General features: G+C 46.3%; 1 protein-coding gene across 5 annotated transcripts in view; it reads left to right on the forward strand.

The window, feature by feature from the left end:
- The window catches only part of WDR54 (WD repeat domain 54), a 266,084-nt gene that overhangs the window by 164,164 nt on the left and 76,694 nt on the right, over window positions 1-25,226 (forward strand). For all 5 annotated transcript variants that reach the window (XM_069632450.1, XM_069632451.1, XM_069632452.1 and 2 more), the window contains exons 5-6: window positions 19,670-19,726; window positions 24,353-24,480. In XM_069632450.1, coding sequence (XP_069488551.1) covers window positions 19,670-19,726; window positions 24,353-24,480 — 185 coding nt within the window. The remainder of the gene's footprint in view (window positions 1-19,669; window positions 19,727-24,352; window positions 24,481-25,226) is intronic.

Genomic DNA, 25,226 nt, shown 5'->3' on the forward strand with positions numbered 1-25,226 from the left:
TTATAGTGCCACGTTCCTTTTTTCAGTGCTTTGTCTCGAAACTGAACCTTGTTTTCATTCTTAAAAGGAGTTGCCGAGCCCCTTCAAAATGCTTTGCTTTCTATGACTAGCATTTAAATGACAGGGGCCTCTCAATATTTAACGCTCTGAGCTCCACTCTCGACCTCTGTCCACATTGGTGCTTCCAGTGCTCACATCCTTTAAGGGAAGTCCTGCAGTCCTTTGACGGTACCCCTCCAGGAAGTCAGCGGTCGCTGTCTTCGCTTGGACGAATATCCATTTACCACGATAGTTCACATTCATGCTGGATGGAAAGCATTCATCAATATTCAATAAGCTATAAGCACAATGAGTATGGCGACACAAACTGTAAAAGTATGAACAAGTCAGAGGTTTGTCCTTGAATGAAGATATAACCATTACTGCCCAGCTGCTCAAGAGAAATTGCATGCCTCATTAGACCGTTTGTGTGGCCATTAGCTGAGACTCAATGTGACTACTGTGGCCAGGTGACTAGCACACATCTACGCAGCGATGTCCTGTGGAAACCCAAGACTTGGTATGTGCTGTCCATTGCTGACGGTGTGGCAAATGGGTATGGTTAAGACTTCCTGCACCTTCTCAAACTCTGTGACTGTCTGGGCTCAGCTTGGACTTATTTTGCCAGTCCGACACATTCCACGGTGGCACCATGACGTGAAAAGACAGTCGACCCACCCGGAGCTGCAGCTTGAATGGATACCTGCAGCCATGGGATAGTTGAAAGTGTTTCGAGGGACAGGTCTGGCAGAGGAGGAATGGGTGCTACAAAGGCACCTCAACTTTCATTTAAGAGCGTAAAGTACATGTTTTACGGTAATCATGCTGTTCTTTTCCAGAGAGCAGAAAAGAGGTTTTATATCAGTTGTCACAAAGCATTCGATATAATCCATAGTCTACTAATGGATGTGTAAACCCTTTCATTTAAAAATCGAACCTTATCCTTAAGTCAGCAAGGAGGAGGTTCTGTTTTGATCTCTGCAAGAGCTCAGGGAGAAATTGTGGCAGCTCAGGGAGAAATTGTCGGAGCTCAAGGAGAAATTGTGGCAGCTCAGGGAGAAATTGTGGCAGCTCAGGGAGAAATTGTGGCAGCTCAGGGAGAAATTGTGGCAGCTGAGGGAGAAATTGTGGCAGCTCAGGGAGAAATTGTGGCAGCTCAGGGAGAAATTGTTGGAGCGCAGGGATAAATCGACAGAGTTCAGAGAGAAATCGACAGAGCTCAGGGAGAAATCATCAGAGTGGCGGAATCCACAAGACCCTGTCACTACAGAGCAGTGTATGGCAGTTATGCAGATGCCCAGATGGCTAGCTGCAGACATAGTGAGGAGATGGTGAACTGAAGTCCTGGGCAGCAGCAAATCGTCATTCCTCTCTGCTCAGCTGCAGCAAATGAGCACACCCTTGGACCAATTGTGGACAAGAAATCAACCATCTCTTAGATGGCCATTAATTATGTTCTAGCATCTGCATGGCCTGCATTGGTTTACAGAGTCCACTTGTGAGGACGGCTCTGTCTGTCTATTGGCCCGCCTCTGTCGAGACTACAGCACTGTGAAGTCCCCTGTAAATGCAAAGGATTTTGTGACTAGTTGTACTGTGCAGTGTTGTGGAAAGGTAAATAGATTCACGTCCGGTGCCATTTAGCAGGTCTGGATCAAGGCCCTACTTTCTTCCCCGTGTATTGCTAGAACCCAGTCAACCATTACACTCTTCATATAATCAAAAATTAGTCATGGGCGCTCCTCTATGAGAACGAACATGGCAAAACTGGCCTGTTCTTTGGGAAGGTACCCACTCTGGAGCCTGCAGCCACACTTTAGCTCACTGTGCCTTTCACAGATGGGAAATATCCATTTGCATACTGATGAGGCCCGACTAGGCTGAAACCGTGTATGGGGTTACTGATGGTACTCTTGTTCAGAGGAGAATTGCCTAGCATTTCGGTGCTGGACTGCCCCTGGGCAGGACAAAGACCGCTATGCAGGGATATTTCTTCTCTGTGAAAGGGACAGTGAGCTAAATAGTCTCCCAGGGGCCATCCACCCAAGAACAGGTCAATGGGCTGTGTTTGTGCTGGTAGAGAGACTCCCAGAACCCCCTTTGTTTTGCACTCTTCATGCAAGGCTGGCATGTGCTAAATAAATGCTTTTTATGCCATCCACTGGAAGAAAGAGGAAGTGATTTCTCAAACGGAAGCCGCGACCAGTCTGCGTAAATGGTAAGTGAAAAAAAGAAATGTTGTGTATTCTTAAGATGTTACTATGTACAAAAGCTGAATACGCTATTAACTGTAGGGCTGGGTGTGCCTTTACTACTTCTGCATTCACTTTGCCACTTGTACCTTTTCTACCTTTACTACTTCTCTCTCTCTCACTTCACTGTACGTTCACTTTGCCACTTTTACCTTTTCTACCTTTACTACTTCTCTCTCTCACTTCACTGTACGTTCACTTTGCCACTTGTACCTTTTCTACCTTTACTACTTCTGTTTCTCACTTCACTGTACATTCACTTTGCCACTTTTACCTTTTCTACCTTTACTACTTCTCTCTCTCACTTCACTGTACGTTCACTTTGCCACTTTTACCTTTTCTACCTTTACTACTTCTGTTTCTCACTTCACTGTACATTCACTTTGCCACTTTTACCTTTTCTACCTTTACTACTTCTGTTTCTCACTTCACTGTACGTTCACTTTGCCACTTTTACCTTTTCTACCTTTACTACTTCTGTTTCTCACTTCACTGTACATTCACTTTGCCACTTTTACCTTTTCTACCTTTACTACTTCTGTTTCTCACTTCACTGTACGTTCACTTTGCCACTTTTACCTTTTCTACCTTTACTACTTCTGTTTCTCACTTCACTGTACGTTCACTTTGCCACTTTTACCTTTTCTACCTTTACTACTTCTGTTTCTCACTTCACTGTACGTTCACTTTGCCACTTTTACCTTTTCTACCTTTACTACTTCTGTTTCTCACTTCACTGTACGTTCACTTTGCCACTTTTACCTTTTCTTACCTTTACTACTTCGGTCTCCCACTTCACTGTACATTCACTTTGCCACTTTTACCTTTTCTACCTTTACTACTTCTGTTTCTCACTTCACTGTACATTCACTTTGCCACTTTTACCTTTTCTACCTTTACTACTTCTGTCTCTCACTTCACTGTACATTCACTTTGCCACTTTAACCTTTTCTACCTTTACTACTTCTGTCTCTCACTTCACTGTACATTCACTTTGCCACTTTTACCTTTTCTACCTTTACTACTTCTGTCTCTCACTTCACTGTACATTCACTTTGCCACTTTTACCTTTTCTACCTTTACTACTTCTCTCTCTCACTTCACTGTACGTTCACTTTGCCACTTTTACCTTTTCTTACCTTTACTACTTCTGTTTCTCACTTCACTGTACATTCACTTTGCCACTTTTACCTTTTCTACCTTTACTACTTCTGTTTCTCACTTCACTGTACATTCACTTTGCCACTTTTACCTTTTCTACCTTTACTACTTCTGTCTCTCACTTCACTGTACATTCACTTTGCCACTTTTACCTTTTCTACCTTTACTACTTCTGTTTCTCACTTCACTGTACATTCACTTTGCCACTTTTACCTTTTCTACCTTTACTACTTCTCTCTCTCACTTCACTGTACGTTCACTTTGCCACTTTTACCTTTTCTACCTTTACTACTTCTGTTTCTCACTTCACTGTACATTCACTTTGCCACTTTTACCTTTTCTACCTTTACTACTTCTGTCTCTCACTTCACTGTACATTCACTTTGCCACTTTTACCTTTTCTACCTTTACTACTTCTGTTTCTCACTTCACTGTACATTCACTTTGCCACTTTTACCTTTTCTTACCTTTACTACTTCGGTCTCCCACTTCACTGTACATTCACTTTGCCACTTTTACCTTTTCTTACCTTTACTACTTCTGTTTCTCACTTCACTGTACATTCACTTTGCCACTTTTACCTTTTCTACCTTTACTACTTCTGTTTCTCACTTCACTGTACATTCACTTTGCCACTTTTACCTTTTCTACCTTTACTACTTCTGTCTCTCACTTCACTGTACATTCACTTTGCCACTTTTACCTTTTCTACCTTTACTACTTCTGTTTCTCACTTCACTGTACATTCACTTTGCCACTTTTACCTTTTCTACCTTTACTACTTCTGTCTCTCACTTCACGTTACATTCACTTTGCCACTTTTACCTTTTCTACCTTTACTACTTCTGTTTCGCACTTCACTGTACGTTCACTTTGCCACTTTTACCTTTTCTACCTTTACTACTTCTGTTTCACACTTCACTGTACGTTCACTTTGCCACTTTAACCTCTTATGTCTTTCCCTTCTTCTAACATTCACTTGGTCATTTCAGTGGGAGACCCCCTGTGTCCCTCCTCCTTTTCGAACCGCTACCGTATCCTTGACTGCAGCCTTAACCATACCTCATGCCTTCATCCCACCCCATGCCCCTAACCCTTTCCTTCCATATCCTTAAATCTAACTATGAACTAAAGCCTTAACCCGCTCCTAGCCCCAATCCTGTCTTTAACCTTTAATCTAACCTTAGTGATTAGAAGATGCAGCCAAAGTAAATGCAGACGAGGTGAGTGTACAAGATGTGTTCTGTTCCGAGTACAAGGTGAACACTGCTTCTTCCACAAGACATCAGCAAAGGAACCCTGGACCTCTACGCTGTCAACCAAGACCATACTCCAGTAAAAGGTCACATTTTTAAAGCACGGAGTTCAGGCCTGCATAGTTTGTAGCAAGCCCATTAATTCCCTGCAAGCTCAGTCTAATCACCAGCCCATCCCATCAGGGTTCCTGCAAGCTCAGCCTAATCACCAGCCCATCCCACCAGGGTTCCTGCAAGCTCAGCCTAATCACCAGCCCATCCCACCAGGGGTCCTGCAAGCTCAGCCTAATCACCAGCCCATCCCACCAGGGTTCCTGCAGGCTCAGCCTAATCGCCAGCCCATCCCATCCCATCCCACCAGGGTTCCTGCAAGCTCAGCCTAATCGCCAGCCCATCCCACCAGGGTTTCTGCAGGCTCAGCCTAATCGCCAGCCCATCCCACCAGGCTTCCTGCAGGCTCAGGCTAATCGCCAGCCCATCCCACCAGGGTTCCTGCAGGCTCAGCCTAATCGCCAGCCCATCCCACCAGGGTTCCTGCAAGCCCAGCCTAATCGCCAGCCCATCCCACCAGGGTTCCTGCAAGCTCAGCCTAATCGCCAGCCCATCCCACCAGGGTTCCTGCTAGCTCAGGCTAATCGCCAGCCCATCCCACCAGGGTTCCTGCAGGCTCAGCCTAATCGCCAGCCCATTCCACCGGGGTTCCTGCAAGCTCAGCCTAATCGCCAGCCCATCCCACCAGGGTTCCTGCAAGCTCAGCCTAATCGCCAGCCCATCCCACCAGGGGTACTGCAAGCTTAGCCTAATCCCCAGCTCAACCCACCAGGGTTCCTGCAAGCTCAGCCTAATCGCCAGCCCATCCCGCCAGGATTCCTGCAAGCTCAGCCTAATCGCCAGCCCATCCCGCCAGGGGTCCTGCAGGCTCAGCCTAATCACCAGCCCATCCCACCAGGGTTCCTGCAAGCTCAACCTCCCCAGCCCATCCCACCAGGTTTCCTGCAGGCTCAGCCTAATCACCAGCCCATCCCACCAGGGTTCCTGCAGGCTCAGCCTAATCACCAGCCCATCCCACCAGGGTTCATGCAAGCTCAGCCTTATCACCAGCCCATCCCACCAGGGTTCCTGCAGGCTCAACCTAATCACCAGCCCATCCCACCAGGGTTCCTGAAAGCTCAGCCTAATCACAAGCCCATCCCACCAGGGTTCCTGCAAGCTCAGCCTAATCACCAGCCCATCCCACTAGCGTTCCTGCAAGCTCAGCCTAATCACCAGCCCATCCCACCAGGGTTCCCGCAGGCTCAGCCTAATCACCAGCCCATCCCACCAGGGTTCCTGCAAGCTCAGCCTAATCACCAGCCCATCCCACTAGCGTTCCTGCAAGCTTAGCCTAATTACCAGCCCATCCCACCAAGGTTCCTACAAGCTCAGCCTAATCACCAGCCCATCCCACTAGGGTTCCTGCAAGCTCAGGCTAATCACCAACCCATCCCCCCAGGGTACCTGCAAGCTCAGCCTAATCACCAGCCCATCCCACCAGGGTTCCTGCAAGCTCAGCCTAATAATCACCAGCCCATCCCACCAGGGTTCCTGCAGGCTCAGCCTAATAATCGCCAGCCCATCCCACCAGGGTTCCTGAAGGCTCAGCTTAATCGCCAGCCCATCCCACCGGGTTCAGCCTAACCGCCAGCCCATCCCACAGGGGTTCCTGCAAGCTCAGCCTAATCGCCAGCCCATCCCACCGGGGTTACTGCAAGCTCAGCCTAATCACCAGCCCATCCCACCAGGGGTCCTGCAAGCTCAGCCTAATCACCAGCCCATCCTACCAGGGGTCCTGCAAGCTCAGCCTAATCACCAGCCCATCCCACAAGGGTTCCTGCAAGCACAGCCTAATCACCAGCCCATCCTACTAGGGTTCCTGCAAGCTCAGCCTAATCACCAGCCCACCCCACCAGGGTTCCTGCAAGCTCAGCCTAATCACCAGCCCATCCCACCAGGGTTCCTACAAGCTCAGCCTAATCACCAGCCCATCCCACCAGGGTTCCTACAAGCTCAGCCTAATCGCCAGCCCATCCCACTAGGGTTCCTGCAAGCTCAGCCTAATCGCCAGCCCATTCCACCAGGGTTCCTGCAGGCTCAGCCTAATCACCAGCCCATCCCACCAGGGTTCATGCAAGCTCAGCCTTATCACCAGCCCATCCCACCAGGGTTCCTGCAGGCTCAACCTAATCACCAGCCCATCCCACCAGGGTTCCTGCAAGCTCAGCCTAATCACCAGCCCATCCCACCAGGGTTCCTGCAAGCTCAGCCTAATCACCAGCCCATCCCACTAGCGTTCCTGCAAGCTCAGCCTAATCACCAGCCCATCCCACCAGGGTTCCCGCAGGCTCAGCCTAATCACCAGCCCATCCCACCAGGGTTCCTGCAAGCTCAGCCTAATCACCAGCCCATCCCACTAGCGTTCCTGCAAGCTTAGCCTAATTACCAGCCCATCCCACCAAGGTTCCTACAAGCTCAGCCTAATCACCAGCCCATCCCACTAGGGTTCCTGCAAGCTCAGGCTAATCACCAACCCATCCCCCCAGGGTACCTGCAAGCTCAGCCTAATCACCAGCCCATCCCACCAGGGTTCCTGCAAGCTCAGCCTAATAATCACCAGCCCATCCCACCAGGGTTCCTGCAGGCTCAGCCTAATAATCGCCAGCCCATCCCACCAGGGTTCCTGAAGGCTCAGCTTAATCGCCAGCCCATCCCACCGGGTTCAGCCTAACCGCCAGCCCATCCCACAGGGGTTCCTGCAAGCTCAGCCTAATCGCCAGCCCATCCCACCGGGGTTACTGCAAGCTCAGCCTAATCACCAGCCCATCCCACCAGGGGTCCTGCAAGCTCAGCCTAATCACCAGCCCATCCTACCAGGGGTCCTGCAAGCTCAGCCTAATCACCAGCCCATCCCACAAGGGTTCCTGCAAGCACAGCCTAATCACCAGCCCATCCTACTAGGGTTCCTGCAAGCTCAGCCTAATCACCAGCACACCCCACCAGGGTTCCTGCAAGCTCAGCCTAATCACCAGCCCATCCCACCAGGGTTCCTACAAGCTCAGCCTAATCACCAGCCCATCCCACCAGGGTTCCTACAAGCTCAGCCTAATCGCCAGCCCATCCCACTAGGGTTCCTGCAAGCTCAGCCTAATCGCCAGCCCATTCCACCGGGGTTCCTGCAAGCTCAGCCTAATCGCCAGCCCATTCCACCAGGGTTCCTGCAAGCTCAGCCTAATCACCAGCCCATCCCACCAGGGTTCCTGCAAGCTCAGCCTAATCACCGGCCCATCCAACCTGGGTTCCTGCAAGCTCAGCCTAATTGCCAGCCCATCCCACCAGGGTTCCTGCAAGCTCAGCCTAATCGCCAGCCCATCCCACCGGGGTTCCTGCAAGCTCAGCCTAATCGCCAGCCCATCCCACCAGGGTTCCTGCAAGCTCAGCCTAATCACCAGCCCATCCCACCAGGGTTCCTGCATGCTCAGCCTAATCGCCGGCCCATCCAACCTGGGTTCCTGCAAGCTCAGCCTAATCGCCAGCCCATCCCACCAGGGTACCTGCAAGCTCAGCCTAATCGCCAGCCCATCCCACCGGGGTTCCTGCAAGCTCAGCCTAATCACCAGCCCATCCCACCGGGGTTCCTGTAAGCTCAGCCTAATCACCAGCCCATCCCACCAGGGTTCCTGCAAGCTCAGGCTAATCACCAGCCCATCCAACCAGGGTTCCCGCGTGTGTACTAAAGTTTCCTGAAGTAGCAGCTAATCAACACAAAATGATACAAATTGGATCATCAAAGCTATCTTTATTGAACACCGTAAATATAATGGGAGATGAAAAATAAAGGAAAAAAAAGATGTCCACATTGCTCTGTTTAGTTCACAATGAATACCATTTGTAAATCAATGCTTAATGAATCCTTCTTTGTTCTTTTCTCTTCACACTAAATCTTTGTTGTGATTTAAACCTTCACTAGTTCTTCACTATTAATTGCAAATGATTGACTCTTTTATGATATTGTTTGAAAAACCTCTCTCAATACCTTGCCTTCTCTGATTATTGTAAACTATCATTGTCCATGTTGCATATGTAGATCTCCATTGGCGCACGTGGTAATATGGAAACCATGAACATGAAAGTATTACTGTTTATCGCAAACGTCTTTAATAAAAAAAAACATGCCTTGTGCATTTCCCCTCAATGTAGGGAGGTATGGTTAGTCTGGTTAACCACTCCTTCCTGTTTAAGTTACTGTAATGACGTCCTGGCGCACGTCAGCGCACACCAGTTAGATGAATTGCATTATTAGTGATACTTCTTTGACCTGTGTTGCTGAATATACATTGCATCGAGCCGGACCAGGTGATATAGATGTTCTCCATTGATTGGTTGGTTCTTGCATCAGGTTTTCTGTTTTCTCCTTCCAAAGTAGCTAAGAATAACATGTATTGTATTCTATGTATATCTATGTACTGGAGAATAACCTTTTAACTGGTATGTGGTGTGGATTTATAAAAATGAGGGCACAATTCCCTTGTTCTGGCCTTGAATCGTGGTTGTGAACCATTATCCCTCAAAATCCATCACTTTGATCAATATGTCCAAATGATCAATGTTTAAGTTTTTTTCATTTAACTAAGTTCCCACCTCTGATCAGCTGTTTGCACTTCAAAGATATCGAAAGTCAATGTCAAGAATTTATAAGTCTGTGTTTTACAGTGTGGCTGTTAATAATATGTTTTGACAAATAAGTGAACATCCCTGTGGTCTTACTTCGAATTATGGTTGGATCCTCCGGACCGGAGCTGTAAGTGGCATGAAAGGTCATATGTTGGATGTTTTTTTTAAGTCCTAAAAATATATGATGCACTACTGAACACTACCTTATTGACCTTCATGCCTGTGGCCATCTTACTCCTAGTTCTCTAGGAATTGCTGTCACTGTTATTTAAATAGAATAATATCTATACCTGTTTGTGTTATTCAAGAAATTACATCTTCATATTTGAAAGAGCATCGATTTAGTTCTATGCACTGAAAGTTCAACTAGGAAAGCAGAATTAACTGCTTAGTTTCCCCGTTTCATCGGGACGCTGAAAGTGCAGCTCTTGATCTTGCCGCTCTGCGTGTTCTGATTTGCACTATGTGCAGCGTAAAGGGGAAAAATGAGAAGGTACTCTGGTGTGACTCTCTTAAGAGAGAGCAAGAATCTCAGCTACAATGCTTTCTCAGTGCTGACCAGAATCCAATGCAGTCTGTTTTGTATTCTCTAGTCTTGTTGGTGTACAGTCATCAACAAATCCTGGGGTCACAACAACTGCCCTACCCTGGTAGTCCTGGGAATAGCAGCGGGCTTACCAAAATATCCTCCTCCATCTTCAGTGTGTTTCTCAGGCTTGCTTCCCCTTTCTCCGCTGGCTGAAATGTATTCCGAGCAATCGATTTCTCACTGCATCCCGCGATACGATTCCTGCCAAACCTGAACCACGCTAGGGCCTTTCCCTAATGACGCCATTAAACTTTCCAAAGAACTCCAAGATCAGCATGTGGCGTCCAAAGCTCCCCAATAATCATATTAATCTAAGAATGACAGCATGCGGCCCAAAGGGACCGTCTCAATTTAAGGTCAACTTGTCCACATCATATCCTTTTCAGCCACAACTCTACAAGAACAGTCAAGTGTTTTGGTGTCCACGTAGGCTCTGCTTTCTCCTTTAAAGGCCATGTCAACTCGATGATGGCAGCTTCACCCTCAAATGCCTTAGAAAAAGGAAGGAATTTCATTCTCTCTCAGACATCCAACCTTTCATGGAAGCCTTGATCTCACCTTTGCTTTGAGTAAAACTTTGTTTTGGAAAGAGCTGATGTAATTTACTAAAGGAATCTCGGACATGTACAAAACCTGTTGGTGAATCTCCTCACCAATGCTGATTGCCTGTACCATATGGGGGTGCTGTTCTGTAGCCTTAGCAATGGCTTGCAGCCAGGGACACTGTATTTCTGGTTCGTTAAGAGCTTCACAAAGATTTCAAAACTTACCACCCAAAGTTCTGAGATCACCCCACTCCTATGGCACGACGTTTCGGATTGTCTCTTGTAGGGACCAGAAGTTTTGACATGAGAGGTGCCACCACATGAAACTCTCCTACAACGTCCTGGAGATGGTGTCAATCTTAGGAACTGTTGAGAATGTGGATCTTTCCCAAAGTCTTTATTTTTTTTATTGTGCACTTAGTTTAATACAAAACTGTAGGCACCTGGAGAAGGAAACACCATAAAAAATAACAGTAAAACAGTTAATAACCACACTTATCCTGACACAAATTAATACATTGATCACCACATGTGTACAATCAGATCACAATTTATACTCAGCACTTCCTTCCATATGTTAAAAGCTGCAGGCACTATAACAATTGATGACGCACCAAATGGAGTAGACTAAAATTGATCACTTGAGCAATCCTCGATATTGGTAACAAAATCAACATAACCACGTACGTAAGAGGTATACAAAGACGTACAGTTGGTCAAGACATGGCGACAAGTCTCGGTTTCGACATGGCAAAGTCAACAAAGACGATCCTCATGAGGGATTTTCAGTCAAGCACCAACAAAGTCATGGGTAGGTAATAAATTGAGCCACAAATAAAGGATGAAACGTTTAAGCTAAATAGGGCACAACTTAGTTAAATAAGTAGAAGGTGAGTGGCTATTAAAATGTTGTCTTGACAGATCTTTGTACCTAGCTTTACCATAGAGCTTCTCAACATTATTTGCTGTGTCCCAGCACCTAGCTGTCTTTTTTTAAATTTATTTTTAATTTTTTTAAATTTTGATTTCAAATTTGGGACCCATTGTTAACACATCTCGATCGAGACTTAATTCAGCAATAAAGGTTACTGCACTATTCTTTAAATCAACGATAAAGCTGTTTTTATCCGTGTGGTCAGCACTTCTACCCATTAATAAGAAGAGGTTGTTTGAATCTTGGCTACTGCTCAAGAATTTAGCATATAACAGGGTTCTTTGAACATACCATAATGTCATGAGTGAGTTAACCCTGAAGTCGCAAGGCCTCTACAGGTACTGAGTTTGGCACATTAATCACGGTTTTCAAGAGTTTACCTTCAAGCCGTTCTAGACAAGATATCTGCTTATGTTTCAGGGCTACCATGCCATAGCATATAGAGGTTGCCATACTTACACAGTACACCTCCACCTCCAAAAGCCCTTCGATGTTATAACCACTGCGGTGCACAATATAGTGTTTTATTGCCAGCCTTTTTCACCAAGCTTTAGTAACAACATTTTCCTGTTAAAATGTTGAGCAAGGATTGAAAGTAACTGGAAATCCCAGGTAATTATATTCAGCAACTCTTTCAAGGGGATGCCATTAATGTACCATACAAACTTCCCCCTTATCTGTACTCTTTTCCTTAAATGCAAGATTTTAGACTTAGATGTATTAATAACCAAAGCGTTTGCATAATCCGCGAAGGCACTAATAGAGTGCTGTAGGCCAATAGTAGTGAGGTTGAACATTATTATATCGGCGTAAGAATGCCAGTGTCTGTACGCCGTTAAACCTAGGTGGAAAGTTATTAATTGATCGAAACACTAGGGTCAGATCCACTGTAAATAAATTATACAGGATCGGGCCCAACACACACCCTTGCTTAAGGCCACTTTTGGTGTTTTGATACTTAGTACTGAGACCTGCAAGGTTCAGTTGAACTGTAAACGATGTATTGGTGTATAGCTACTGAATGTTCTCGTCGATATCCCAGGCATTGTGTTTTTTCGCAAGCAATGCACGTGGGATAAGGTTGAAAGCCTTGCTAAAGTTCATAAAGCAACCGTACAGATATCGCCTTTTGGAATAAGACACCTATATTAGTGATAGTATTATCATTTTTCACAAAACCTGCCTGAAAAGGACTGAATATTGCGTTGTCGTCGGCCCACCTGGAAAGTTTACGCAAAAGGATTGAAGCGAAGATCTTTTGGCTAGTATCCAAAATGGCTAATAACTGATGGTTCTGAGGGTTAAACCTGTTGTCCTTCTTGAGAATAGGGGCCAGGATGGATTTATGCCAGCTGTGGGGTATAAGTCCAGTTGATTCTATATGCTTATATAAGTATCTGTGCCCAAAGTTTTGGGTGAGCCTTTAATGCGACATTGGGTATGCCTTCGGGGCCCGGGGCACGCAAGCTTTTTAGGTTCTTAATGATCTTTAACAATGACTCCTCCTCAATGTCAAAATTGGCCATTCTAGATATTGCAGCGTCAGGTTTTAAATATTCAAGGGTTGTTACAGAATCGAAGTATAGCTCCTCAATGTACTCCAACCATTTGTTTTCAGGAATAGGGTTCAGTTCAGTCAGAGACACCCTCCTTATAGACGTTAAAATTGGCCCAGAAATGTTTACTATCATGCGACTTCAACCAAACAGGAGAAACCCGTTTGAGTTGTTAATTGATGGGTTATGTTGTTTATGCCAGTTCTTGTATTTAGATGCCACATTTTATATTCAAAACAATTTATCTTCAGAGCTAAGTACTATGCTGTTTTTAACCAGGGTTCCTAGTTTGTGATAGACTTTATTTTTTTCGGCTATGCAGGCATCATAAGGTTGTTTATTTTTTTTTGAGGATACCATTATAAACCATGGCGCCACTAGCCGGTATCCGTGCAGGGCCAGTATAGATGTGGACATGTAAAGTCTTTATACAAATCCTTCCCTCCTCGGCTACAGGAACATCTTGCCAGGGGAATGAGTCTCTATACGATGGGCTTGCACCATACAAAATCAAAAAAACTTTAAATAGGATGTATATCCAGGTTGGGCTTTTGGAATGTGCCATGAGGAGGGGGGAGAGCATGCTTGCACTCCACAGAATATGGCATAACCAGTTTCTATTCTGGGTACAAAGGAAGGGGTATTCTATGGCTGTACTGCTTGAGACACACATTGAATCAGCATGTTTGGCATATGGGGTATGCTATGCAGCTTCCCTATAGAATACAGTGACCTAGGATAGAGTAGGGTGGGCAGTCCTTGGTCAAGCCCCACATTTGCTTTTTTTTTTAAATACAATGGAGCACTATCCAAGCTTCAGGGTAATGATGGTCTAGAGGAACAGTTATTGATGAATAATTCAAAATAGGCACCACAAAGGTGACAGTGGGAGGACATGGGGAATATATCCACCGTTCAGGCACTGGTCCTTTCCCACCTTGGTGGGGGCAATGCCCTCCTTGAAGGCCTCCCTTCCTCTGCCCGTGTGCCCCTGAAGTTCCTACACATGGTCACATGCTTCATCTAGGGTCTACGCAAATACGACCACATCATCCTGGCCCTCATCCACCTTCACTGGCTCCCACTGCACGCACAAATCACCTTCAAGTCTTGCTACATCATCTATAAGGCAGTCGCCAGCAAGTCACCCAGCTACCTCGCCGGAGATGCTGAGTTTCTCTGCGGACACATGCCAGGACACATGCAGACTTTAAATCCGCTGCTACAAAAAGGAAAGGACCAGAAAATGAGCCTTTTCTGCCGACACCCTAAGACTATGGAACCTCCTCCCGTCGGCATCAGACCCGCCCCTACGCTCCTACAATTCAGAAAAGAACTTGAGACCCACCTCTTCAAGGAGTCTCTCCTCCTCAACACCTAGTCCAACCCGTTGCCCCCGCGCCACTTGACTTGGTAGACACCATCCTCCCCGCCACCCAGTACATCTGCACCGCTCCTCTGCACCCCTCTGTTTCCTACCACCGCTGTATATCTGTTCTGTTGTTCCATCTGAAAAGGGCTCCGTTATGCCTCTGTACTGGTGTACACCTCTGTAAAGCGCTCTGTTGCTTCTCAAAGCTAGGTCCACCCTCAATAAATACCATAATAATAATGAAGGGGCTTTTCTAAAAGAATTGGTGTCCTGATTCCATTCCATTTCCTAATCTAACTCTCAATGTCCTAGGCATCCACCCACGCCAAACTTCTTCGACGTCACTTTCAGTCACAGGTGTTTGCTTTTATCTTGATCTCTCTCTTTGCGTCGGTATTTGTCTTTGCTCTTGCAATGATGTTGTGGGCCCAGATCTGCTACTGTGGCAAGCCCTATATTACTCTGCAACGGCCCAAGGGTTACCCCAGTGTGTTACTGGAGAAAGGCTTGTGTTTTCCACTATTGTGCTGGGGGGTCGTCTTTTCATTTCTGGACACTTCTAGATGGGGTTTTTCTCCACCAACCTGTCTCGCTTCTCAAATGTTTCAAGATTCTTTAGTTGGGCTGGTGACCCGACAGCTGCAACCAAGATCTGGCTTAGAACCCCAGCTGGCTTTTGCTGAACTGCTCTACTCTATGCCTGATTCCCGACAGTCTTTTGTCCCAGTTTACTAGCAGGCTGTCTAGTCTAGCCTTTCCCTTTAACCTAGCCTGTTCTGTGGTGTGGCTCAGTGGGCACACACCTCTCATGTGTTACCTGCCTCTATCTTGCTTGCCTATTTGGCTTGACATACTCCTCTTCTGACTCTCTTCTAGTCCTTCCTCCTCTCTGTAAAATAATACAGCTCTCTCTGTAACAATGTCCTACCATCCACAGAACCAGGGGGCGTGTGGCTATACATGTGCTGATTGCACAATTGACCCAAGGCGTGTTCTGGTAGGTGGGTCCGTTTTCCAATTAATGCACTTGTTCATGATACGTCATCACCTAATGCATCTATCTCCTCCCTATGTGGGTGTCTTGTTTTTTGAGTTATTGTCTGTTGACTCAATATTAGATACTTTCTTTTGTCTCAACGTACACTTTCTCTGCATTACGGAAACCTGAATTCCCCCGTCAGACACTACTACCCCTGCCTCACGCTCCTGCTCTGCCACTTACTTCTCTCACTCCCTTCAAGCCTTTGTTCGTGGTAGAGATACTGGTATCTTGTATCACTCTTCGTTCATACCTGCTCCCTGTTCTCTAATTCTTCCTTCCTTTTCGTCCTTCGAATATCACTATTTATTTTTTCAATCCACCTCCACTTACACTCCTTATTATATCCCCACCCGAACCTCTTCCTCCTTTTTGTTATGATTTCGACTCTCTTCTGTCTGTTGTTTTACTTCCCTTCCTTTCCATTTCTTTCTTCTTGAGAACTTCATTCTCCATCTTACTTCCACCCATTCCTCTTCTCTTTTCCTTCCTCCGCTTAACTCCTATAATCTCTTCCAGCTCTCCTCCCCTCCCTCTTACATCTAGGGTCCCATTTTGGACCTAATTTTCTCATCTTCATCTATTACCTCTCTTCCATTCCCAGCTTTTAATCACCTGCTTCTTTATTTTACTTTTCCTCCTTTCTCCCCTCTTTCTTCCTACACCTTCTGCATGCATCGTGAACTCTCTGCTTTCAATCCCTTAACCTTTTTTTCCTCTACATTCCTCTCTGCCCTCTCCTGCTGATGTTTCTCTTCTTTCTCCAGAAGCAGCTCTGTCTTCCTTCAATCTTGGGCTTCAAAATACGCTTGGCTCAGTTGATCCCTCTAGGCCTTTCTGCCCTTTTCGCAAACATGCTTGTCCCATCCCTCTCCCTCCACTCTTCTCTTTATCGGCTGGAGTGGAAGTGGAAAAAAGACCCACCCACTATTAATCTGTCTAATCTTTAGTCCTTGTGTTCCTCATTCTCTTGGCAAAAAGTAACCTACTACTCTGATCTTATTCTGTCCTACTTTCCGCATCCTTTTCTTTTCTGTCTCCTCAACGAAATCCTGACCCTTCTTTGTCTGGCACGTTTACCTCTACTGACTTTGCTATAGTCGTCACTGACAAGGCTACTAAGCTTTGTCCCTCCCTTTCCACTGCCCACTCCTGTTCTCTGTCGGTTACCCAACCTGTTTTTTTCCTTTTCCACTTTCTCCCCTCTGACTCGGATACTGCCTGCTTTCTTACTAGCGCCCATCCCACTGCTTCCCCGGATGGTCCTATTCCTTCTGCCCCTAGTCTTAAAGTTTACCCCTCACCCTCTCTTCCTGACTTTCCTCATTCATTCTTTTCTCTGTACTTCCATCTGTCCATACTTCTGTAAGAGGCCAACCAGTATCCCCATTCTTAAGAAACACTCATTGAACTCTCTTCTTTTTCAAACTATCACCCTATTTCTCCCCTTCCTTATCTATCCAAGATACTGAAACGGGATGGATATACCCAAATCACTCCTTACCTTGGTTCTAATTCCCTTCTCTCCCATTTTCAATCAGGCTTCTGACCTCTTTACTCCACGGAGACAGCCTTACTCACTGTGTCCAACCCTCTGGCCGATGCTCTAAGCTATCCTCAGTTCTTATCCTTCTTGATCTATCTGCTGCCTTCGACATTGTGGATCAGCCTACTCTTCTTACCACTCTTTTTTTGCTTCGGTTTCGCTGGTTCTGTTCTCCACTGATTTTCCTTTTATCTTGATGGTCGCTCATTTTCAGTCTCTTAGTCTGGCAAAACGTCCTCCACCTACCCTCTTCTTCATGGCTCAATCATTGGACATCTCTCGACTACTCCATCCTCTTATTTCCTCATTCACCTTGCCATCCCACTTCTACGCCGATGACTCCCAAATCTTTGTTTCCTTTTCTCCTTTTTCTGACTAGCTCCAGTCAACCATCTCTTACTGTGTTCTGGCGGAACAGTCCTGTTATGATATATGATCTGATATGGCATTTATAACGTGCCTATACACAAGTGTTTCAAGGCGCGACGAGGCAAGGGAGGGGGATCAAAGGGAAGACAGACAACGATCCTACGAGGCCAGGTGACATTGAGATCATGCACGTGCAGGGGAAGCACCTGGATGAATTACCACTTTCTCGATCTCCATGCTTGAAAAACTGAAATCTTTTTTTTTTCCCCCTGCTTCCTCTGCCCCTCCCCACTATTTCCTTACCCCATCCTATCTCTCCTTTAGCTCTCACGCTTGTAACTTGGAAGCAATTTTCAACTTTGCTTTTTCATTTGCTCCCCAGGTTCCGTAAGCAGCTAAAGACCTTCCTTTTCGCTTCTGCTTTCTCTCTCTCCCTCCCTTGCTGACCTACCTGTCTGCTTTGCTTCGCTGACTGGTTGCCTGGCTACACTCTGAACCCTATGGACAACAGGCTTCTCCACGACCAGCAGCACCTGTACTGCCTTCTGGCCTACCGTGCACTTAGGGCCTGTATCTGTAGCCCTACAGTCCCCTGCCTCCTTGCACTTACTCAGAGCAATGCTGCCCTGGTTGCACTTCCCCCTTCCCGACCCCTGGCACTTCTCATCTCCCCCTCCCCCTGCACTTGCACAATCTGAATGGCACAAGGCCTAGTTAGATCGTTGTTTTGTCCTTCTGTCTCCCTACATTTTCTTCTCATGTCTAGAAACACAGGCACGTAATAAATGACTTGTATATCAATTGTGAAGTCCTTCTGACTTGAACTCGATAATATATGCAAAGCCCATCCCTACCTAACCTTTCATGTAGCTAAACTCTTCATCACTACTCTTGTTCTCTTCTGCCTCGATTACTGTTCCTCCCTCCTTTTTGGCCTACCCTCTTACGCCTTGCTCCTCTAATATCCAGTTTCAATTCTGTAATCCGCACTCTCTGCCTGCTCCCTCCTCGCTCCTCTGTTTGCTCTTCACTTCGTACACTCTCCTGGCTGACTCTTGATAATCACATACTCTTTCACTTTCTCACCATTGTGTACAAAAGGGTACTACCCGTTCTGGCCGACAAAAATCGATTGAATGGTACAATTTGACCGATTTCGGCCCGTAGCTTCAATCGATTATTAAAAATACCAAACATGTGGAGGTGGGGGACTGTAAGAAAAAGGGACCCTGCAGCGTCGGATATGACCCGCGTTAGAGAGACGGATGTGATACCACAAGGTTGCAGGGGATGGGGCGGCGACCAAGCAGGTAATTAGGGGAGGGGGCGGGGGGAGGTGAAAGGTAAATATTTGGTTGTTTGGCTGAATTGCAAATCAATTCACAGCAGAATTTAGTATTTCGGTCAAACAACCCAGATCCGTACAGAAGCACGCATGGTCTTGCTCCACCCTCTCTCTCTTCTCTCCTATCATTTTATAGTCTGTCCAGGTCTCTCTGTTCTGCTAATCACTTTTGACTACCTGTCCCAAAGCTTCCCTATGCACAATATTGATTCTCTTCTTGTTGTTTACTGGTCCTAAACTCTGCAATTCTCTTCCCCTTGATGTGCACTTGTCCCCCCACGCTTCATCTTTTACACGCTTGTCTCAAACTCTCCTATGTAGTTTTTGAACTTGTTCTTTCTCACTTTTATGTGGTTTTCTTCATTTAATAATTTGTACTGCATTGTGTCTGTCAATAAAATACAATCATGTTAATCAACCCGGGGTCCAACAGAACAAAAGGGCCTCGCCTTGTTGGTACAAATAGCAGTGTCATGCAGCCCATTGTGCCTGTGTGTCAGCTCCTATGTCTGTCAGTGGGCCTTCTGCTCCCCATGTCATGGGAGGGAAGTTCCTTCAAGACAATCATCCCCAGAAAATGTCTTGTGAAAATTTGGGGCTAGAGAGTGATTGGGCTGACTTCTTGGCTCCGGGCCACGGTTCCAGGTACATAGCAGGACACGCCAACTGCACACACTGGGGTCATAATCCTGAACCAAGAGTGCACCAAAGTCAAATGTAATGCAGTCCCAGTGACACAACACAGACTGCACTTCAAGAATTGTTATGACTCCTCTTGTATCTGGCAGCCTTTCTACTGTGATCCTACAAATAAATCCTCAATTTTCTGTTTAGGGTTTACAGAAATGCTCTGAATGGTTGTTCAGAAGCTGCTATAGTGGCATTGGACTCTGAAATAATACCTAAGATAACAATGCATATGGATTTTGTTTTGTGACCGGATTGCATTTCTCTTTCAGCTCAAGCTGTGTTTGCTCGAGGGATCGCTGCTGCTCAGGGACACTACATCTGTGTTGGTGAGTTCTGCTATATTGTATCAGGCGACGCCCTTCCATTTAAAGCACAAATGTACAAAGAATTTACACTGATCCATCCGCAGTAAGAATCACCCACCCCATACACATCCCATCGTCTAACACAAAACTATTAATTATCTACCCCGCCCTCAAACGAAATCCTTCTCTGGTGAATTCAAAGCTTGCACAATGCACGATCTAGCACCCTATCCTTCTGTGAACCCTTCTCAGACATTTTCTGTTCTTCAATGCGAAGGTTTCTAGGTCTATATTGCAAAACTATAGGTCATTGTTGATAGCATGTTGACCACCGTTAGCTAGGAAGCCAGATCAGTCGTTGCAGTGCATTTAATACATTGTAACATAACCTAACACACTAAAGCATCCTGCCACCTTGATTCATTCCGGTGGTGTTTGAACCAGAAACAACTCCCTCTGCCCAGACTTCAGGAACAGCATTTTGTAAGGAACTCATGGTGGCAACAGTAAAGAAAGACACGAGTGATCACAGTTCAAGGGTGTTTATTAAACTGTATGAAGGTTGGAAAACCGCCTAATCTAAACCTAAATCTAAGATGGTAGCAAGCGTTGACCATCAAATGAAAATAAGGCAGTCCTTATGGCGTTGTGTCAAATAAAAAGGGGCCTATACTAGGAAACCTATTGCCAAACCTTACAACTAATACAAAAAGTGCGTGGGATGGATTTAAAAAAAAAAAGTGCTCACAAATAATATGTCAGGATGCAGTAGCTTGGATCTCCCTTCCCCACGTTTTGAGCACGGGGTAAGATGGGAATCTTGGAGCACAGTACACACTCTAGCTCTCCCAGCATGAGTCGACAGTACCACTTGAAACTATTGGGACTGTTGATGGTCCAGTCTTGTTTCTCTTGAACGTCTCTTGCTTCGAACGCCTGACGTATTCAACAACAGAACAAAAGTTCCTTCAGCAAAATGAGAGTTTGTTTCCTTATTTTTCTTTGGGTGAGGATGTTTCACCCTTAGGTCTCCCTCTTCCAGGCGCTGACCCCTCTTTGATTTCAGCCTCCCTCTTCCGGGTTCACTATGGCTTTTCCTTCACTGGCAAATCTTATTGTCTCTTAAACAGTTCCAGTGGACATCCCTTGGCAGAGTTCACCTTTGTCAACACACTGTTTCTTGTGACTTTAGACTTTTCCCCTTCTCGTCAGCATCCCTCTTCTGGGTTCACACATGCCCACTTCACCTTCACAGTCACTTTCAATGTTTACGGGATTCACTTCCCTTGCTTTCACTATAGTTTGTAGATCAAAGGCTTTTGAATGTACGGGGAGTTTGCTTGACCTCCTGTATGACCACTTTGACATATCTTTGCAGCTCTCCTACAGCCTTCTGGTTTCTGTTGTTTTACTCGGATGGGGATCGAGCAGAGTTTTCAGAGCAGCACCCATGTGGTGCCGGTCCCCTTCAGCAGCTTCTCTCCTCTTTACAATTTTACAGTTCTTTGAACTTTCTCACTTTGCCACTTTGCGACTTTCATTCCCCACAGCCCAGTTCTTATCGGCTCTCCCCTCGACTCACCAGCTGTGATGAACCGCTTGGCTTGGGCTATTGTCCTCGGTCTTAACGTTTCTTTCAGCGGAGGATTCGCAGGGTTTTGTCGAAAAGGGCAAGGTCATGTCTCTCCTCGTCAGCCTCTCGCTATTTGCTGCCTTTCTCTGCCTCTTGAACTGCCGGTTGTGGATAGCTGTCTCGTTGTGCGGTCTGCATTGCTCGTACTGTGCTTACTTTCTCCACCTTTTATCCCCATGGGGAAGGGAAAGGGCTGTCTGGTGTCTTTGACTCTGATCAATTGCCTGACCCTTGTATTGGGAACAGGCTCTATTCTCTGGTGTATCGTGCAAAACATTTTGTGTTAGAAAAGTGGGAGGGGGGGCAGTGGTTTTGAATGTCCTACTTGGTAGGATGGGGAAAAGGTGTGAAAGAAGGGGGATACTACGTCTCACCCGTTGGTGTCGCCCTCCCTGAGGACCTCCCATCCAAGTGAGCCTCCCGCACTGGTCCATCCCCAAGAACTGGATCCAATAGTGATGGCCGTGTCCTGGCCACCTGGATGACAGATGCCCGGGGACTAGCTAGGGAGACACCTTCAGGTTTCTCACAATTTCCACAGCCAAAGATGGCTCCTTCGACACCAAAATCAAAGGAGCATACCTTTTACCCACCCACAATTCTAAGCCTCCAAACATGATGTTCTGAGATGGATTCAAATCTTACCCTCCTGTGGCTTAAGAACTTAGAGAAAAACGTCTACTATAAACCTAAATATAAGGTCGGAGCAAGCTACGATCATCAAAGTAAAGAAAACGCTGTCCTAGTGGTGTCATGTCCAAACAAAATAGCCTATACTAATAAAACTATTGCCAAATCCTTACTCTGTATGTAAATTGCTAGAAATCAGGGTGAGAGATCCGAATACAGCTGTCAAGTTTTGAAGCTATTTTATTTTGCCTTCAAAACGATTTTGCACAGATGAGTATTTTTAAACATTTACAAAACTTTCGATAAGCACGAAAGGTTGGTGGACAGATATTTCTTTTTTCTGCGAAATACAAATGAGTATTGTCCTCTTTTCTTGCGGAGGAACAGTTTCCACAGTGATGCACGAGTATACAATACAGGTAAGTGATGACAGAGGGTGTCAACAGGGTGCGTCCCAGGACTGTGATAGGTCCGGGGGTACTAAAACAACTATAGTGAACACAACACTATCTATAAACACATATACACAGGGGTTGTGCCACAGAAAATCGACACAAGGGTGTTTCGGCCAAGCTGGGCTGGGATTAAGCCCGAGGTGGTGGTGGCCTTCATCAGGATGGTCACTTGATAAAGGTTCTGTCCGTAAAGGAAATCATCTGCTGTGGTGCAGCGGGGACGCTGTGCTGGAGTCCTGTTATGGATGCCGGACTCTTGGGAGCATGAGAAGACTCGTATGAATCGGGTCACTCAGGCTATTTAATTAAGCCTATGGTCTCTGGGAGCGATGCCTGTTGTAGAAGCGTCTGCGCTCCTTGCGGTGGCCACATGCTCCCAAGAGTCCGGCAACCATAACAGGACTCCAGCACAGCGTCCCCGCAGGACTGAAGCAAAGAGTAAGCCCTCCCTCAAGGACCATCGAGCAAGGAAGCTGTGTCACAAAAGAGGGGATGGGAGACCGGGATTCGAGAACCGCTGAAGGGGCATCCCTTTTCGGTCTGCATAGGCAGACAGGCAAGAGAGCTGGAGGAACGGAAACCAAGTGGAAGGAAGCCACCGAACCATGTAGACGGGGAGAGAGCCTCCAGACGCTCAGCCTTCATCGCGGCGGAGCCATCGCAGCCAGCGAATAACCAGCCAGAGAGAGAGAAGTAGGAGACCAAACAGAGTTGCAAAAGCACTTCGTGCGGGCAGAGAAGCCAGGTGGAAGGAAACTACCGAACCGTGAGGACGTGAAGAGAGCTTCCAGCCACCACAACCTTCCCCACTGCAGAGTCGCAGCATCTAGAGAGGAATTGCACCACGACTGCGTGCATGCAAGAGAGAGAACATGGGAGAGCAAACGGAGCGGCAGGAGCACTGCAGGCGGACAAAGAAGGCCCAGCAACAAACCTCGAGGTGCCAGGGTTGTTTGGGGAAGCCAGAAAACAAGTCCATACTTGTCAGGATTGTGAGCCAAGTTGGCACACATCTGGGGAATGGAGTCATTCCCCCAACTTAAGTAAACTCTGACAAGAGCCTCCGAAAAGCCTGGGGAAGGAAGTAATCCCCCCAGCCTTCATGAACTGTGGCAACTGGAACCTTCTCTTGTACCTATGAAAGGGACTGCAACCTGGGAAAGGGAGTCATTCTCTCAGGAAATAGTCCCCCCACATCACCAGCACCGTAGACCGTTCTCTGAATAAAGGGAGCCACTCTCTGCATTAAGAAGACTCACCAATCCTTTAGTTTAGTTACAAGTGTAAGGGAAGGAAATAGGTTGTTAACACAGGACGGTGGACTTTTTAGCTACGGACATTCTGACACATCCTTAGTATTTAGTTGAGGCAGGGACCCCCCTCTTAGGGTTAGGCAAAGTTAGGGATTTCTCTTTTACTTTCCTACAAATAAATGTCTTTGCCCAAAAACATGCCAGCTGTATGTCTGTCTCCTCTTTCCATACACTTACAACATGTACGCACAAATGTGCCTTTGTCCCTTTACATGTGTGTAGCAAAACTTTTCTGCTGAAGCCAATTTGTCTTACACTTTGCAACACCATTAAAGAAAACCGAGACATTGAGCTCCGAATTAGTCAGTAAAATAAGATACTAAGTGAGCTGCAGTCCATGGGTCTGAACTGAAGCAATCTGAGATCGAGAAATGAAGTGCCATTACATTGAATAGATAAAGCTATTACTACAGTGCCTTGAAGCCCTATATGAAGACATGGTCTATATTTGCGGTTGTACATTTGTATGGGTGTGTTATGGGGCGGTCTTGCATTGGCAGGCTCGTGAGGACCTTTGGGAACCTTTGAGTTTCTGCAGACTCTTAAGCATGTTGGGTCATAATATTGCAAATACGAATAGGTGTTGCCTGACGCGTTGTGCTTTGTGTGTTCACAGGGACCTCGTCGGGGCTTGTGCTCGTGTTTGACATTCCAAACAAAGGGACCAACATCACCCTAGCTGAGGTGCTGGCCGAGCACCGGGAGCCCATCACGGATATTGCGTCAGAGGTCTGCGAGAATAAGGTAGGTGGCAGACCCTCTTGCCTTCTTGGATGCCCAAGCAAATAATTATCGGGGCTTAAAAGACAGACTGCCTCAATACACACTGTGAGTAGTTAGGAGGATTTGCAATTAGCGCTAGATGCACAGATTGCCAGATGGTGATCGGACTGTGATGGAACCTCTCTCTTGGGTCTGTCCTGAAGGCTCTGGGTTTGCTGCGGATAATCCTCGGCTAAATATCAGTCAGGTGTCATCTGATTTATCTTTGGGCCCACCCCAGAGCCAGATACTTTTCTTTTCTTTTTACTTTAGTAATGAAGCTGCTAAACCTGTCCAAATAGTGTATCTTTAACCATAGCCGTACCATCGATATAATGCTCTACTGAGCGAGTTAACCAGAGCTTTCCATTGGTGCACATGCCACATTCGTATCTGGTCGAGCACCAAGCTGCTAGATGGATTGATGGAGCCCAAAAACAAAGGTGAAAGCTGACATTCCCCACAATTACAGTGAAATAACCAAATAAGAGACACTAATGGACATACCCGAGTACGGAATGAGACCAGGACCAAGTGCAAGTGAGGTAAAAGATAAGTCTTTATGTAAAGTTAAAATGTTGCACGCAGAGGACTCTGCTACTTTGAGAGCGCTCTGCCCAAACAAAGAGAAATACACATTATATTAGAAAAAAAACTTCATCTATGACGTGTGCTATATGGGATACAATAAGTGATGTTCATTGGGCTAAGGGGACTGGTCAGTATGT

Source organism: Ambystoma mexicanum, chromosome 6q (genome assembly GCF_040938575.1).
Source record: "Ambystoma mexicanum isolate Mex_15411 chromosome 6q, UKY_AmexF1_1, whole genome shotgun sequence".
NCBI classification, from domain to species: Eukaryota; Metazoa; Chordata; class Amphibia; order Caudata; family Ambystomatidae; genus Ambystoma; species Ambystoma mexicanum.